The following is a 17,083-nucleotide window of genomic DNA, read 5'->3' as shown; positions in this document are numbered from 1 at the left end:
GCTTCGCCTACGTGTGACACTGACATGAAATTGAAAGTAAAAAGAGTCCAACTGAATGTGAAAAACAGGATGTTGAAATAATGAAAAAAAAATAAAATAAAAGCACATTAATGTATTTAAAATCGTATATCGTAGAAGATACAATTCCAAACAAGACAATATGTCAGGCGGATGACCTCACAATGGCATCTGTAAATGACTGAGCTAAAAATAAACACAAAATTCCAGAGCATTTAGATAACAATTTATTTTCATGAGAGACACAAACATTTGTGACTCACCGTCTAGAACAAAAAAAAAAACAACAAAAACAAATGTTCTTAAATTATGACATATTCTCTGTCATGCCACCCACCCCTCTCCTTAAAAAAGGTTTGTACTTATAATAAATTAACGTTTTCCACAAACATGTCAGTGGTTCCATCCAAAAGAGTTCAAGTCTTTTTTTCTTTTTTTTTTACATAAGTTATTTTGTGGCAAATTCGAAAAAACGCTAAACAAATTTGCCGCTAAATACGTCGTTAGTGGTTCTGTCCCATTCTAAGGCAAATGTAATAAAAAAAAGTATAAACGTGTGTTATCCTCCATGTCCAGTTGGTGGCAGCATTGAGTCGGGCGACTTGTAAGTCCACGGCCATCACAGGTACCATTTTATGAAAAGAAAGATTCACTTTTTCAGCAAATAAATGGGCAGCATTTTTGTTACTGAAAAGCCACAACAAAGTCATTATCGGAAAAAAGCACAACCTCAACAAGAGGGGGGGGGGGGGCTGTTTGTTTCAACAAAATGATGTTAGAAAAAGACAGTTAGTACTAACTAGAAGAATTAACTAACTAACTCACTTTTCCCGACTTGGAGGCTAAAGGTGCGCTAACATGATAGCACACGCATGCTTGTACCTTCTTCTGCAGTTAAACTAAAATCGATGATGAACAATGAATTTTATCTCACTGGAAAACAAGGCTAGCTTCATAGAACGTACTTTTTTTGTGTAACAGTTTCAAGCTAAGTTTGATTCACTCTAATTCAAGCTAGTAGGATCTGCTTACTTATTGATCGCATGAGCACATTTTGATTTGCTAGCGGCGGAGGTCAGAGTAGCGTGGGGACCTTGGTGGTGTAGTTCATGGTGGGGAAATGGCGGGCGTCGGCGTCCCAGTGCGCTCGGGGCTGCTGGGAGGCGATGGGCGGGACGGCCGAGCTCCAGTGGTTCACGTAGCTGGCCATGAGCAGAGTCAACTCCACGATCTGACGGCCAAGAAAAAATTGGCTGACATTTTTTTCGCGCTTGACTTATAAGGGCAAACTTTTGCCAAAGAAGCGCACTTTGGCAAATGGTGAACAATTCTTAACCAAAAAAAAAATGCCACTCCCACTTGTTAAAATTCACTGTCAAAATAAACTAAAAGTAGGAGAATGACGTGTATTTAAAACAAACACAGACCGCTAGTCCGCTAGCTTTATGCTAATGCTAACACAAAATGAGAAACACATATTTAAAGGGGCAGTGTGTATTATTTGGCAACATCTAGTGGTGAGCTAATAATTCACTCACACTATTAACTCCAAAATAACCCTAAAAATATGTTCAATCGTAGGTCTAGAAATTGCTAATTATATTAGATAGAGGTGGCTGCCATGTTTCGCCGCCATCTTTCTGCTACGAATACTTGAACAGTTAGCCTCTGCTGCTAGTGCGTGAATACAGTATTTAGAATGCTTGCCTCCCGATGCTTTGCTCTTGCTAGCTTTTGCTAGATTCTCCTGCTAGCTGCTTTTGTTAGCCGCACCAGCTAGCTTGTGGTAGCCACTCTTTTTAGCTTCTCCAGTCAGTTCTTGCTCGCCGCTCCCGCTCACCAGTCAGTCTCTCTGAGTATGTTTCAAAATCGCTGTATTCTATTAGTTCACCACTAGATGGCACGAAATAATACACACTGTCTCTTTACGCCTTAAAACGAATATTTGAACACATAGCACACGTAGCATTTCCGTTCATTTCAACGGAAAAAGTTGAAAGGAGTTTGCCGGTTGCCTACTTTTGGTTTGGCCATGCTGAACAGCAGCTTCTCCACGCTCTTCTTCCCGCCTCCTGACGACTCCTGCTGGCTGGCGACCAGCATGAAGTCGTCGCAGCAGCCGCCAAAGGTGACCACCGACTGGTAAGCGTACGAGGCCAGCGTGTGCTAAAAAGAAACGGCAACAAAAACAAACCGCCGTCAAATTTGCTCGCTCCTCGGGCCGACTGAGCATTTTCCTGACGTTAGAGAGCGACCATGGCGTAGTCCAGCACGCACAGCCCGTCCTCGTTGACCGCCACCCAGGCCGGGCCTTGCTCGTTAGGGGTGGGCGGCACGGCCTGCAAATGCAAACATGTCAAATATTAGTAAGAAGGGGCTAAACCCAAAATGTTTTTTTTTTTGTTGCAAGAATACGTTGAATTTTATTTCACACTTTTAAAATAATACAACCAGTTTTAAAAGCATTTCATATATTGAGCAAGAGCAACGGATACAGCAAAAATATTGTACGAAAAATGTACAGATCTTACAGACTTTGTGTTTGCAGTAAACTAGTTAACTAATAAACTTGGTTATCCGACAACATACATCAATGATCAAGGCCGTACAAATGAAAATTCACCTTCCTGTAGGCGTAAAAATCAGGACTGAGGAGGATTTCACATTCAATAACCTTCAGCAAAAACAAGTCTGATCTTGAAATACTTCCTGTTTTCACTCTTTTTCTTTCAAAGTTGCACTATGTTTAACAAAACAGTGTGCCGCCATCTGGTGGACAACAATGGAAACTGCCCCCCCACGCATGGATTTGTCCCGAAAAAAAATTGTCGGGGCAAGGAACCAGGCAACAGTCATGAATAAAAATTAAAAAAATTTACCCAATGTAAAAAAAAAACCACACCAAAAAATCACAACATAACAAATTTGCTGGCACATCCAACGTATTCTTGCAAAAAAAAGAAAGAAAAAAATTTGGGATTAGTCCCCTCCAGTTCGTACCTTGACGCTGAAGAGTTTGGCCCCAAACAAGGGCCAGCGACGCGCCACCGTCAAGTAGATTCTCACACACTCGGCGGCGCTGCAGCCGCGCAGCGTCGTCCACTTGGCCGCCAAACGCTCGCTCAGCTCCCTGAGAAGGACGCAGCAACATGCACGCTCACTGCACAAATGAGCACTCGTTTTTTTATGCTGGCATCGAGAGGAACGGTGGAAATAAATCACTAAGAACTTGAAAAAAATCGACATATAAATAATTTGATGAAATAAAATCATGCTGTTAATTCATTTAGTTATCAGTATTACATCAATGGGAAATTTCATTATTTTGCTAATTTGCTAATTTGATGTGTGTCGTATTGAAAACAAATATTAAATGTGATTACTTCATTTTCTTAGTTTTGTTTTTCATTATTGGACAATATGTATTTATTTTAACTTATTCAATAGCTATAATGCAAAATATTGAATTTAATTATTTTATTTCATTTTGAATTTGTATTTATTCACGTTCGTAATTATTTAATCGTATTACTGATAAGGCATTATTTTTTAAAATGACATTATTTGATTTTATTGATAATCAAATATAATAATAAAATCTGAATGGAAAAAAATTGCTGTTATATTCTTTTTTTTTACATTTATATATATATATATACATATATATATATATATATATATATATAATAACAAGAAAAAAATAATGAAAGTGTTTTTCTATACTCTTTAGATTTTAATGCATCTAAAAAAAATGTATTTATAAAAATTCCAGAGTTAAATTTTTATGACAATATCATTTGTATTATTGTACTTGCAATTCATTCTACTGAGAGCTGTTTCTAATATTTGAGCCATTCACAAACACAAAACTTGAGACTGACCTGAGCTGCTCGGCGCTGCAGTTGTGCTTGTAGCGTTTGGGGTAGAAGCGCTCCAATGCCTGCAGGAGCATCAGGTGAGACTTGGGCTGAGGCGACGCGGGCGAGGACGGGGCGCCGGCGCCGGCGGCGGCCGTTCTTTCCAGATCGCCATGTTCCACCTTAAAAATACAGAATGGTTGCACCTCTGCCAGGGTTTGAGCCTGGAAAAAACATTTTTTTTTCTCTCGATACCTGCGCCATGAGGGCGGCGACCTCCAGCGCAAGCTCCTTGTTAACGGGAAAGTGACCCTGCTGCACGTTGTCATTCACCTGGTGGGCCAGCAGGAGGCGCTCACGCTCCGTCTCACCTTTGACCTGAGAGCGGAAGCAGAGCCTGCCCGGCGGGGTGGAGGGGAGGGCGCGAAAAGGAAGGTTCTGAACTTGTGTTTCCAAACCAGTGGCGTCATGACACCCACATTTCAATGCAACGTATCTATATTTACATATATATATATATATATATTAACTGGAACAAATGTTTTAAAAATAATTCAAAATATTTAATTGAACTCAAGTAATGAAAGAATTACTTTTGATTATTGTATTTTATTTGAATATTTTATGACAAAAATATTTGTCATTAAAAGGAGAATAACGTTTTTTCGTAGTCATTCATTCCAATTGATGTTAATATATAAGGGACAAAATTATTATTATTATTTTTGAATTTTTCAAATAATTCCAAATTTTAAATAGTGTTTTTAATGGGACAGAAAACTCAATCTTCTAAACTCCTGTTTCCAAGCTCGTAACATTGTACTTTGATCTGCAATAATAATAATAATAATAATAATAATAATAATAATAATAATAATAATAATAATAATAATTTATATCATTCATTTTATTTTGAATTATATTCAAATGTAAACAGCTAAATTCAGGTTTCTTTTTATATTCAATATTTTAATATATATTTTCAGATATTATATTAATTAATAATTTTATTAATTTATTACCCAAAGCATACAGTCTACTCTACATAAATATTACATGTAACTACTTCATTTTATTGTTTAATCAAAAAAACAATAATAAATTCATTAATAAATTTTCTTAATTATCAATTATATGCAAATGAAAACATTTCACACTCATTTTGTTTTTTCTTAATTATTTAAAGTAGACATCAATCACACAGAAATTCAAAATAATATATATATTTGTTGACGTCTTATAGTGAGCAAAATAAAGATGTGAATACATTTACGTTGGACTCCATTTTGTTGCAAACGTCTTACCTGTTTTTGTAAGTTAACCGCACAATCCGCGTCCCCTCATTCTTCCCCGGGTGCTGCTCCTTGAGGGCCTGCTCCCATTTGGAAATCACATCGCAAATCTGGAAAAAAAAATAGGACTACGTTTATTAGTTTGAATCTGTTGTCTTTACAGGAAGTCAAAAATGATTTCCTTTGTCGCACCTTGGCGGCGGGCAGCAAGCAGTGCTCCAGATCTTTTCCGGACGGGTCATCGGTGAAGAGCGCAAAGCCGGACAGCCGAGGGCAACGCATGCCGATCCTCTGGTTCAGCGTGTCGAGGAACTCCTCCACGGTGGCGGAGCCGTCGAAACCCACGACCTGCGGGAGGAAGAGGACTGAACACCTGAAATCTAGACCTGAAGACGCCACGCCTTTTTGTATTCGACGTGAAATGCCTTCAACGAGCAACGCGGATCCTTTTGCCTTTCAACTTTTTGCCGACGGGGCGACTTACCTGGTAAGTGTTGTTCATGAAGTGCACCGGGATGCTGAAGGGCAGGGAATGGTGGTAGGGGTTTCTCAGCAGGATGGAGACGATCTCCATGCGCGACGGTTTGGCTTCCCGCTCGCCGTTGCGCAGCGTCCGCTCCACGGAACGCTGGCAGTACGCCGCGTACTTGCCCACGTCGCTGCTGCAATCGGCGAAAACGGGGTGAGAAAAATGAGGGCAATAAAAAAAAAGTGCAAAAATATTGAACAAAAAAAGAAAAGAAATCAAGTGTGTTTTTTTTTTGTTGTAATATTACAGATCACCACTAGATGGCAGACATGGCTTAGTTACACTGAGACTATTATGAGCATGCCTAATAATTTTTGGGGAATTGGAATGATATGCAGGACAAACATAATTAGTACCTCAGTAATATTAGAATTTGGAGTGAGTTGATTTTTGTGGAAAAAAAATGTATGTGACCTGGGGTCGGCGTTTCGGTGCAGGTGCTGCCTGAGGTACCAGAGGAAGTGCTGCTGAGGAAGGAAGAGCGCCACACACAACGACAGCAGCTGCCAGCACTGCAAAAAAATACATACAAATAAATAATGACGGTGTGAGAAGGCCAAGAAGATGGCCGTCATACTCCCAACCTGCGTGACGGAGTAGTTGTGCGGCGTGCGGCGGTTGGTCTGCTTGATGAGCTGACAGTACATCTCGTTGTGCAGCTCCGGGTGCGACAGGCACACTTGCAGGGCGTTCTGCGCCAGCGACGTGTGGTAGTCCACGCTCGGAGACTCCACCAGCACGTTGATGAACAGCTGGCACGACTGCAAACCACACGCACACACACACACACACCTTGAAATAAGTGCTGTTACACAGAATCTCCAGCAGGGGGCAGAAAAGTGCAGCTTTTTTTGTGCGACGGGATTCTTATTTTTTCAATTTTTTAAAAACAAATATTTATTGATGATAATGGATAAATACTAATACTTTATTAAATCTGTGAGAGAAATTCAGTTGTCACAACTGCAATATTCACTCATTGTTGGAATGCTTTATGTTATTGCGATTTTTATTCTCCACACTTTTTGTGCATTGTCCAGTAACCAGGAGGTCATAATTCCATAATTTATCTCTCAATTTACTTCACAAGCATTCCAATCTTGGCATTCAGCTTTCAGCATTCCCACGCAATTCCTCCAGAAATTGCACTTAGTCTAGTATACTTGTAATATTTAAATAATGAAGTACAACCTACAAAGTACAAACAAAAATAAAGGTATGAGTGTAATAATAGAAACAAATGTTTTTACATAACTAAATTATTTCATTTGTTAACACTAGATATGGTAATACAAATTGTCTTGGAAAATATACAGAACGTACTTTTGATGTTTTTTTAATTTTGTTGAAATATATTTTTTATTTATTTAATAATAACAACAGCGCTTTTCTAGATACTCTAGTACATAAAATAAATAAATATTAGCAATTGTATCGCATGCATTCGTGCACTGATTAAAAAAAAATGAATTAAAAAATGAATTTACATAATTTTGTGCTATTAGTAATTTATAAATAATGTTCAGTTTACCTTCAGCTTGTGTTATTATTATTATTTATTATTTTTAAATTGTTAATCGACATATTTTCTCATCTACGTGAATGTAAAATAGGGCTGCACGTTATTGGGAAAACATGCGATATGTTTGAATATTGCAATATTTAAGAAATAACATTTTTGATTATCGAATGAAAGAAACCAGAAGACAATCCCATATGAAAATGTGTGAGAAGTTGCACCTTGAAGAGCTTGAGCGCTTCCGTCTGCAGAGCGTCGGAGGGCAACGTGGTGAGCGGTGAGCGTAGACCTCCCTTGGAGAAGCTCAAAGCGTCGCTGTGCCACAGGTTGCATTCTGGGAAAAGCAAACCAAAACAACAACAATGCAAAAAGATTGGCCGACACCAGTGAGAGACGCTCGTAAACGCCGTCTGCCGGCTGGCTTTGGACGCGGGCATCAGAATAACTTCACGTCTCTCCATTTATAGCGACAAGTGAGAATTGTGCAGTCAAGCAAACTATTTTGAGGCAACATTTGCACACAGCACAACCGTCTTAGCTGAAAAAGTTTTACGGCCATATTACACTATAAAAAAAAAAAGTATAGTATACTAAGAGGGAAAACAACGCTGGATTTTTTTAATTTTAAAATAATAAAATAAATGCAAATATTTTTTCCGACCAAGTTTAACAAGTTTTTTCTTGAATAAAAAATGATAATTAATTTTTCTAATATGACACTTTTCTTGATAAAATCCTAACAAGGATGACTATTTTCAAAGATTAAAATGTTTATTCTTGAAAAAACAATCTTGTAAGATTAACGTTTTATTTAAAAAAAAAAGAAGATAATATTAGATAAAGATTTTTTTGTCAAAATTTTAGCTCTTGAAATACACTTTTATTCTAGTAGGATTAATTTAAAATGAATCGTTCAATAATAGAAAATAAAAACAAACATGAAAAACTTGGACAAAAATATAAAATAAGAACTATGTCTTTTTTCTTTAGTTTCATAAAACTACGATTATGTAATATTCTCGTTTTTTTTTTTTTGAAATATTACATTACTCTTGCACGATTAAAAAAAAGTTTAAAATAATTCAAACTAATTACAACAATTCTTGGGAAAAACATTACTGATGTACGACTATTTAGTTATTTTTCAAGAACTGATTTTTGATCTTTTAAAAGTAACACTTTTTGTCCAAACATTATGACTTCATCTTGGCCTTTTTTCGCCCTTTTTTTCTTTTTAACCGACTGTAGAATTTCCAAACGGCTCAATTTGACCCGCAACATAACAGGAGGGTTAACAGACTTGAGGTCGCGGTCCGAAAAACAAATCCCTAAGCTGAACAATTGACATGCCAATCACCTGCGTCTCCATCCGCGTCGAGGAGTCGACCGATGAGCTGCTCGCACTCGGTGCCCACCTTCAGGTCGCCGCTGCTTCCTGCCGCCGCGCACAAATGGTACAGCCACGCGTCCTGTCCACGAAGCGGCCGTTAGCGTCCGGAAGGTTGACGGAAGCTCGCCGCAGCCGACTGACCTTTTCCTGTTTGGTGCCGATGAGGAGGTACGAGGGGCTCTGGTCGCCGGGCTTGACCATCAGGGTGCAATGCGACGACAGGAAGCCGCCGCGGACGCCCGCCTCGTAGTCCTCGTCCGAGTCGCACGAGCGGTCCACTTCCTGGACGGATGCCGAGCGCAGCTGCAACTGGCCCAGGGGCAGCTGTCAAGTGGATGCCGTTTCAATATTTAACTCAACAAATGACACTCCTAGCATGTTAGCTCCTAGCTAGTTTAGCATTCTCTAGACCAGGGGTCTAGCAACATGGTGCACGTGGGAACGGTGGCAACCAGGTAGCCAAGAAGGACTCCATGAGTGGACTATTTAAAAAAAATAATTCAACGGTGATGGGACATTGTGATTTTCGAAGACTGAAGGGATCATTTGAAAATGTAAACCAGTTTCCCTAATTATCTTTGAGAACACAATCAGTATGTTTACATAAATAAAATCATAATTTTTTAAATAAGTCGTTATTTGAAGACATTTGCTATTTCAGAAGTGTGTGAACTGCTGGCTCTTCGCATTAACCAGCACCCATGAAGTAGTTCTCAGTTTCAAAAAAGGTTCTGTTCGAGACGAGAACTGTTAGCGCGCTAGCAGCTAATTAGCTCAGCCCGTTCAATTTATAAAAGTTTCTTCAAAAGCTCAAAGTGAGCTAATTGTTCTCGCTCCTTAATGCTAACTTAGCCGTCTAGCTAATTTCTAACTTAGCATTTTCTAGCCATTTAGGACTTTTAGCATGATTGCAGCTAACTACAGAAGTCTATAAAACTATTCAAAGTTTATTCAGATTGTTCTCACTTCCTAATGCAATTGTTTATTAGCCTTCGGACTGTTAGCATGCGAGTTCAAAACAATCTACTTGTTAATGTTAGTTTTGCCATTTCCAGCCACTGAGGACTCTTGGCGTGCTAGCCGCTTGCTAGCTCTACCTTGTCTTCCTGGTTGCGATAGTAGTACAAGACCTTCCCGACCAAACAGCACCAGACCAGCTTGGAATGCCCGTGTTTGACCTGCAGAGAAAGAGGAGAGATTTCATATAAAGCTACAAACCCCCACACACTTTAAGATAATTAAAAAAAAAAAAGAGAGACAGATTTGCTATTTAGCAACTGATGTCACACATAGAGAATACAGGACGGTTGTAAACGGTTGTTTACAACTAAATGTTCAGATTTTTCTTTCAATAATAAAAGCAACAAAAAAATAATAATTATGTAAAAAGAGGTCAATATGTTGTGTTTTATTTGCAGATTTTGATCTGTGTCCCAATTTTCTCTGTATGCGCACCAACCAAGGGCGTTGTGCCCCCAGTTCTTGTCTGAAAGGATTCTCGGAGCGCCCGAGTAACTCCAGCGGCGGCGGTACCTTCGTGAGCCAGCCTGTCACGGCGGGCTTGGCGGAGGTGGGCTCCACATGGACCGGGCTGCTGGCTTGAACTTTCAAGACGTTCTGCAAGACCCGGATCCACTCTTCCAGGATGTTGGGCGAATCCGCCGTCAGGTAGAACGTCTTCGTCTCCGTAATCAACTGGAAAAAATGGTCATGCGAGGAGAAAGATACCAGGAAATGTGTTTGATTTGTTTTATTTTAGCATGAAAACAGAATGTTTGCTAACTAGTGTTTTTTTCTTTGTGTCCAATGAAAAGCAACGAATTCTGTGAATTTTTGTAATTTTTTTCAACTTTTTAAATTGCTTCAGTTCTGTTAAAAATCCCCAGTCAACCCCCCCAAAAACGTGTAAAACTCACTTGAAAGGTTTGCGCTCCTTCTCCACGCACGATTCGGCAAGACGAGTTGAGCTCAATCTGACCTTGAGGTTTCCTGATGACGTCGCTCTGGAAGCGTCAAACAAGCACAGATCTACGACGCGCCAACGTTGTTTTCCGTGCGCCTCACTGGTACGCGGACGGGCCGACTCACGGGAGATTTGTAGTAGACGATCTCTCCGTTTCTCAGGATGAACCAGCGACGCTTCCACGCCTTCACCTGGCTGCTCATCTTCAGCAGGTAGCCGCACTTCTCCAGCGGCTCCTAAACGCAACAACACCGGACCCAGCATAATTCAAGTACAAATTTTGATGTACTGCTGCACCGAGGCCAAGTTAGTTTTGGGTTGGATAGTCGTTAATCGACAGAGCCTCTACAGGGATACGGCGTTGGGTTCCAGGGAAAACAATTTTGAGTCCGCAGGTCACATGACCTGGAAGCTATTGAGGTAAAATGCACATTTTTGCGTATAAAAATTCATAGAAAATATTGAGAAAAGGGAAATTGAAAAATAAGAGGCGTATCTGATGCGGGAGGCCCAGCACTACTATCCTACACCAATTTTGAGTCTACAGGTCACATGACCTGGAAGCTATTAAGCTAAAATGCTAATTTTCACGTATAAAAAAAAAATCATGAAAAAATATTGAGAAATGTGAAATTGAAAAAAGAGGCGTATGTCATGCACTACTTTCCCACACCGGTATTCAGTCTACAGGTCACATGACCTGGAAGCTATTAAGCTAAAATGCTAATTTTCACGTATAAAAAAAATCATGAAAAAATATTGAGAAATGTGAAATTGAAAAAAGAGGCGTATGTCATGCACTACTTTCCCACACTGATTTTGAATAAATTGGTCACATGAACCTGAAGCTATTGAGCTAAAATGCTAATTTTTACATATAAAAATTCATAGAAAATATTGAGAGATGTGCAAGTACACGTCCATCCCTAATTAAAATCAGAATATTATCTATGCATGTTTTTTTCCCTTCTCATAAATACTCACAGGCCCGGTGCTCTCACAGGAGTAGGACGAGGTCCTCTGGACTTTGTGTTCTGGTTCCGAGTAGTCGCTGTCCAGGGAGCAGGCGTCGGGCGGGATGGCGTAGTCGCTCTCTGAGCTGATGGACGACATGGACACGCCTGCAAGGAGCGCTAAATGAAACGCATTCTTCAACATGATGATGTGATCATCCTCGCACCTCTCTTGACAGCACGGGGGCTACCGGGGATGGCGCCCCGCTTGTCCGGACTCGGCACAGAGGTCCGCAAACTGGCCAGGGAGCCGCTGTCGTCCTCGGAACCCGAGTCCTCGTTATCCCGCAGAGGCACCGCGCTGATCTGAGTGGCTTTCTAACAACACGGAAATGTGACAATTATATTGAATTCATTCAAAAAGTGTTGTTTACGTCAAATCAGTTGTTTTATCTTACAATGCGAGTTGTGTAATTCCACTTTCGGCCACTAGATCGAGGCACACCACAATGTGACACTGAACATTTGAAAGAAGAGTTTAAAAAGGTATTCAAGCTCAGTCTAGTTTTTGTTAACAATTATTGAATGTGAAATCCTCTTCAATCCTGCCTTTTTTGCCTACACAAAGTGATTTTTATTTATTTTAGTTAGTTGTTATTGACTTTTTTTCTTCATTGGTGGTGTGCCATGAGATCTTTGTGATGTCAAATATTTGCTTTGGTGCAATAAAGGTGAAACCTAGCAATGCATGACTCACCCCTTTCAATGTGGTGTACACCGGAACGCTGATGTTCTTGTAAATCAACTGCGCAAATGGACTGGCCGCTGGGCACTGGGGCAAGATGGACCCTAAAGGCAAATTCATGGCGGTTAATTGGTTGCAGCAGACCCAATAGAGGTTTTTCATCTTAAAATGTCATTCTTGTTGTTTGCTGTGAAGTTTCAAACGGACAATATTTTTTAAAAGCTCATTTATTTGAATAAAATACATAAATACGATTTTTTTTCTTGACTTTCCGAAGGGTTTTAGTGTTAAGACATTATGTTTATTTTAATGTTATTCTCATTTATTTATTCATTGATGTTTTTTCTTTTATTTCAATGTACAAGTTTTGCTATTGTATTTGGATTTATATTTATTTATTTTATATTATTGCATTAGTTGCATTCATTTATTTCTATTTCATTATGTTAATATTAATTTAAATTGTATGGATTTATATTGATTTTAATTAGTATTATAGTATTATTTATTTTTCTTTATTTAAAATATGTTTTAATTTGAATATAATTTTAATTCACATTTGTAGTTAATTTATATTTTAAATATGTATGTAATCTAATTTAAAAATATATATTTTTACATTAATTGACATTTGGACTTAATTGCATTATAATTGCATCATTTAGCAAATTAATTTTATTTAAATGTTCATCTTATTGATTTTTTTTTACTTTTTTTTATATGTACATGTATTGAATCTGTTATAATTTCATCATGGATTTATATTTATTACTACATATGCATCATATTTTTCTAATATATTAGTTTTTTGCTTGATTGGACACTGATTAAAAAAAAACAAAAAAACAGCTCAAAGTATATTTGTTAAATGTGACGCGATGCGGCTGCCAGTATAAAGCAAGACCGTAAACACACTTGGCAGGGATCCTCCAGTCTGGTACGTCTGCAAGAGAAAATAACTTCTAATCCAGACAGCTGGCACCGCCTGTGCCTCTAATACAGATAACCTTGCTAAGGTGGGATAATGCCGTGACCGAGTGTGCGTTCACGTGACCTCATGTGACATCAGCGATTCAAATGGTTTGCTAAATGCATCCAACCCGAGCTCGTGAGCCGAGAGAAAATGAATGGACGAATCAGACGGTGACAACTACTTTTTTTTTAGTTTTCTGTTGCCCTTCGTTAACAGCAGAATTAAAAATCGAAGAAAAACTGGTCTTGCATCTTTTCTAAAAGAATCAAATCGTTACTTGAATCAAGCTGCTCCACCTTCCTTCATAAAAGACCGTCGATCCCTTCGAAGCATTCCGATGTGAACGGGGACCAGAAAGTTTACGCGACGCCAGAACAAAGCCGACTTCAATTTAATATCTAGCACGTGTGTTTTGAAACAGACGTTGAGACAAAATAAAAAACAAATGCGCCGAGTCAGCGTCCGCATAATCCGCAACAGCTTTGGCGGCCGTGCCAAACCTCGCCGGGGATCACGCGAGCCGCTAAATACAAGGAACCACGTCAAGATGGGGAGCATAATTACACCCAGGCCTCGTTACTTTCATCGCGAGTGATTAAAAAGCGGCTCTCTCGCCGCCGTCCCGCTAAAGAGGGAGCGAGCGCCTCCAGCCCTAAGATGAGCGCACACCTGCACAGGTGCGCCAAGGCCCCGGGGGCCGCAGGAAGTGACATTAAAGGCCGTGACGACGGATCTCGAGCGACCACACCGCAGCGGCTGCTGAAAGACGCGTGAGCGGCCACCCACGGATCAGGACTCACAGCGAGTTAGCATTCAAGCGCGACAATCGGCGCAAGTGAATGAACTGACTTGGACGAGTGCGGTCGCTTGTCAGACGTAGCTCGGTTTGGGAGACGATGGTTTTCTACGATTGTTCTACAAAGTTCTCGATCAGTGGGCAGCGGGATGTGATGCGGTCCCGACCGGTTGGTTGTAACCAACTGTTGTCTACAGGACGAGGACAGGACTGTGATTGAAACCCGTTGTTCTAAAATACATTCGACAGTGGCTGGGGGTGCGACCAGAGGTGGGCGCGGCAATTAATTTGGAGTACCCGTCATTTGGCAAACAGTCGAGACACCCTTCGGTCATTGTCAATCAGTCAATATTTCAGGTCGAACCGTCAATCCGTCATTCGATAGTTCAGCAAAATCATCGTCCGTCAATGTTTCCGTCATTCGAAGTGGGCCTCCATCAATGTTCCATCAATCGTCGATCCGTCACCAGAATGGGGTGTTCGTGATTGACGGATTGACGAATTTATTGACGGATTGGCGGGCGAGTACCACCTTCCGTCAATGCTTAATTCGTCAATTTTTCAAAGATTCTCGTCAATCGTCAACCAGAATAGGTATCCGTCATTGACGAATTGACGGACCTTCCGTCAATATTGATGGAATGCCCACCACTTGTGGCTACTAGTTGGCTGGCTAAATATTTGACGTAGATTCAGTGACGATGGTTGCAAGTGGTTCTACAAAATTTCCAGAATGGCATGGAATGCAAGTTGGTTGAGTTGGTGATTTGGGGTTAGGACTAGCGGTGCAGCAATTAACCGGTTTTACGATTAACCGTGGTTTTTAAACGGCAGGATGAATAACCGCAGCCGTTTAACAACACCGCTCATTTTTCGTATTTCCGCTCATGTGCAGCGCAAAATGAGCCATGTGGTAAAAAGTTCACAGCTCTTGTGTTTCCACACGGCCCATTTAGCGGGCGCACGACAACACGGGGCTCAGCTTGGAACGCCGCCTGGGGAGAGTTGGGTAATCGACGGCTGTGGGTCGGGTTCCGAGGCGGTCGCGGCACGGCCTGGACCAGGTTGAGTGGACGTGGGGAAAGGGGAGGCCCAAATGAGGCGGCAAGCGAGATGAGGGGCCGAGGCGGTGGCCCCACGGGGTGTGACAGTCGGGTCTCTTGGCCCGAGCCGCCGCCGTCGCCGGGAACCACCGGCACACCGCTCGCCGCGCCGCTAATGTGGTATTTTTTTTGGTCTACGAGAATAACCGTAGAAACCGTAAAACTGCATTTTTTTCTCAGACAATAATCGTACAAGAAAAATCTGAAACCGTTGCACCCCTCGTTAAGACTCACGTCGAAGAGGGCACCTGGCACCGGGAGAGGCCTCAGATACTCTCATTCCCGCCTTGGCCACGGCGTAGATTCGACTCTCCTGCAGAAAGTCAAACAGTTCTATTATCATGCCCACCCCGAGCTGAAAAATGCCGGCTAGTTGATGTGAAGGTTGCGTACCCACGAAGGGAAGCGATGTAAAGGAGGCGTCGGTGGTTTCAGAGCGTCAGGATCCAGTTTTCCCAAATCCTCTGCCGGACCCCCAACGGGCAGTCCGTCCCACTCGGCGGGCTCCCCCGATCCGGACCCTTCCACCACACCGTCCATGCCGTCCGGCGGGGTGTCGCCGGACGGGGGCGTGTCGTCGATGTCTGTTTCCTCTACGGGCTGGGAGAAGGGCGACGTGCTGGCGGTGAGGGTGGAGCACGTGGACGAGGGCGTCATGATGTCGATGCTGACCAGATGGTGGAGTCGGTCCAGGCCGGGCTGGGGCTGGCTGAAGTGCTTCTTCACCAGCTGGATGCTGTCCCTGGGGGTGAGCGGGGTCCGGATCTTGGGTAAGGTCATGCTGGCGCCCGACTGGGGGGCCGACGTCTGCGTGGGATTGGGAAAGGGGTTGTTGGTGGAGGGCGAGCGCGGCACGAGTGGGCTTTGGAGCGCCAGTCTGAGCGGAGACTTTGGGGAGTCGGGGGTTCCGTGGGCCGTCTCGTACGCCGAGGAAGAGGACGAAGACGACGAGGACGAGTGAAGGCACTGAGAGCGGAACTTGCTGTTGAGTTCGTCCGACGAGTTGTCTCGACCCTCGGAGCAGCCTCGGCGCTCTGGTCCAGGGTTCCCCGTGCTTTGTGATGTTGGATCGAGGGTCGGATGGCCACTTTTGCAAATCCCTTTAAGGGTCAGTTCTGGAGATATTTTCAAATCTGAGGGCAAGAAGAGGATCCAGAGTGACTGCTTGGTCAAAGACTTTATAAAACTGATTGCATCCACACACTTGTCGACTGGTAAGCCGAAAAACCGATTGCAGCACCCGATCAAAAACCCAAGCCGACCATAAACCAAAAGCTATAACCGGAACCCTGGTTCTAGTCATTCACAGGGCACATATCGACACAGATGTCCATTCACCCGTCGGCGAGTTCCTTGCGGTACCGTGGGTAACTGCCGGTCTCCTGCTGTCATCTGATGATGGTGGCGTGCCGGGGCAGCTTGGAGCAAACCGGGGACTGCTCGGTACGAGGTGGACGTCCGCTTTGGGGGAGTTAACGGGGGGTTCAGCCAGATAGGAGGGTGCGTTCTCCAAAAGAGCTGAGGGACGACGTGATATTTGTCAGCTTTGCAGGTAAAACTAAATGAGGGGTGAAATCTCTTTGCCAACCTTGTAGTTTGTCCTGCAGAATCATGATCTGCTCCGTCTGCTTCAAGTTGGCTTGTTTAAGCTGCTGGTTCTCTTGCTCCATCTACGGATAAAATGCATAAGGCCTGATTTGCACCTGCAAAAACTGCTCATGCCAACAAATGTGGAAGCTCATTATTTTCTGTTTGTTTTGCCTTCCACTAACACTTCCACTTCCATCACTTTGAAACGTCACTTTGAAACCAAAAGAGATAACTTGCATGCAAAAACCCTCTTTTAAAAACTGCAATCTGAAACTGATGCCAAGTTAGCACCTGTATTTGGGCCCTCGGTACCGTCGATCTCATGCCCAGAGCGGCACGCGACCATTCACGCTTA

General features: G+C 42.0%; 1 protein-coding gene across 9 annotated transcripts in view; it reads right to left on the bottom strand.

Annotated features, from left to right (window-relative positions):
- Positions 1-232: 232 nt before the first annotated feature.
- Positions 233-17,083, bottom strand: part of plekhh1 (pleckstrin homology domain containing, family H (with MyTH4 domain) member 1) — a 133,226-nt gene continuing 116,375 nt past the window's right edge. For 5 of the 9 annotated variants that reach the window (XM_077562586.1, XM_077562620.1, XM_077562595.1 and 2 more), the window contains 24 exons: positions 16,727-16,808; positions 16,501-16,656; positions 15,532-16,271; positions 15,373-15,451; positions 12,279-12,370; positions 11,749-11,899; positions 11,553-11,689; positions 10,694-10,804; positions 10,522-10,608; positions 10,139-10,300; positions 9,703-9,783; positions 8,747-8,929; positions 8,573-8,684; positions 7,437-7,549; positions 6,111-6,457; positions 5,652-5,829; positions 5,360-5,515; positions 5,180-5,277; positions 4,131-4,272; positions 3,900-4,057; positions 3,019-3,178; positions 2,274-2,357; positions 2,038-2,184; positions 233-1,249 (listed from right to left, as the gene is read on the bottom strand). In XM_077562586.1, the coding sequence (XP_077418712.1) occupies positions 1,094-1,249; positions 2,038-2,184; positions 2,274-2,357; positions 3,019-3,178; positions 3,900-4,057; positions 4,131-4,272; positions 5,180-5,277; positions 5,360-5,515; positions 5,652-5,829; positions 6,111-6,457; positions 7,437-7,549; positions 8,573-8,684; positions 8,747-8,929; positions 9,703-9,783; positions 10,139-10,300; positions 10,522-10,608; positions 10,694-10,804; positions 11,553-11,689; positions 11,749-11,899; positions 12,279-12,370; positions 15,373-15,451; positions 15,532-16,271; positions 16,501-16,656; positions 16,727-16,808 (3,912 nt within the window). In that variant the 3' untranslated portion in view covers positions 233-1,093. Of the gene's footprint in view, positions 1,250-2,037; positions 2,185-2,260; positions 2,358-3,018; positions 3,179-3,899; positions 4,058-4,130; positions 4,273-5,179; positions 5,278-5,359; positions 5,516-5,651; positions 5,830-6,110; positions 6,458-7,436; positions 7,550-8,572; positions 8,685-8,746; positions 8,930-9,702; positions 9,784-10,138; positions 10,301-10,521; positions 10,609-10,693; positions 10,805-11,552; positions 11,690-11,748; positions 11,900-12,278; positions 12,371-15,372; positions 15,452-15,531; positions 16,272-16,500; positions 16,657-16,726; positions 16,809-17,083 lie in introns of those variants that run through there. The other 4 variants (XM_077562638.1, XM_077562639.1, XM_077562629.1 and 1 more) reach the window with 4 other exon arrangements.

This window comes from Vanacampus margaritifer, chromosome 1, assembly GCF_051991255.1.
Source record: "Vanacampus margaritifer isolate UIUO_Vmar chromosome 1, RoL_Vmar_1.0, whole genome shotgun sequence".
Taxonomy (NCBI): domain Eukaryota; kingdom Metazoa; phylum Chordata; class Actinopteri; order Syngnathiformes; family Syngnathidae; genus Vanacampus; species Vanacampus margaritifer.
Note: the sequence above shows the minus strand (reverse complement) of the source record. Positions and strands in the feature narration are given on the sequence as shown.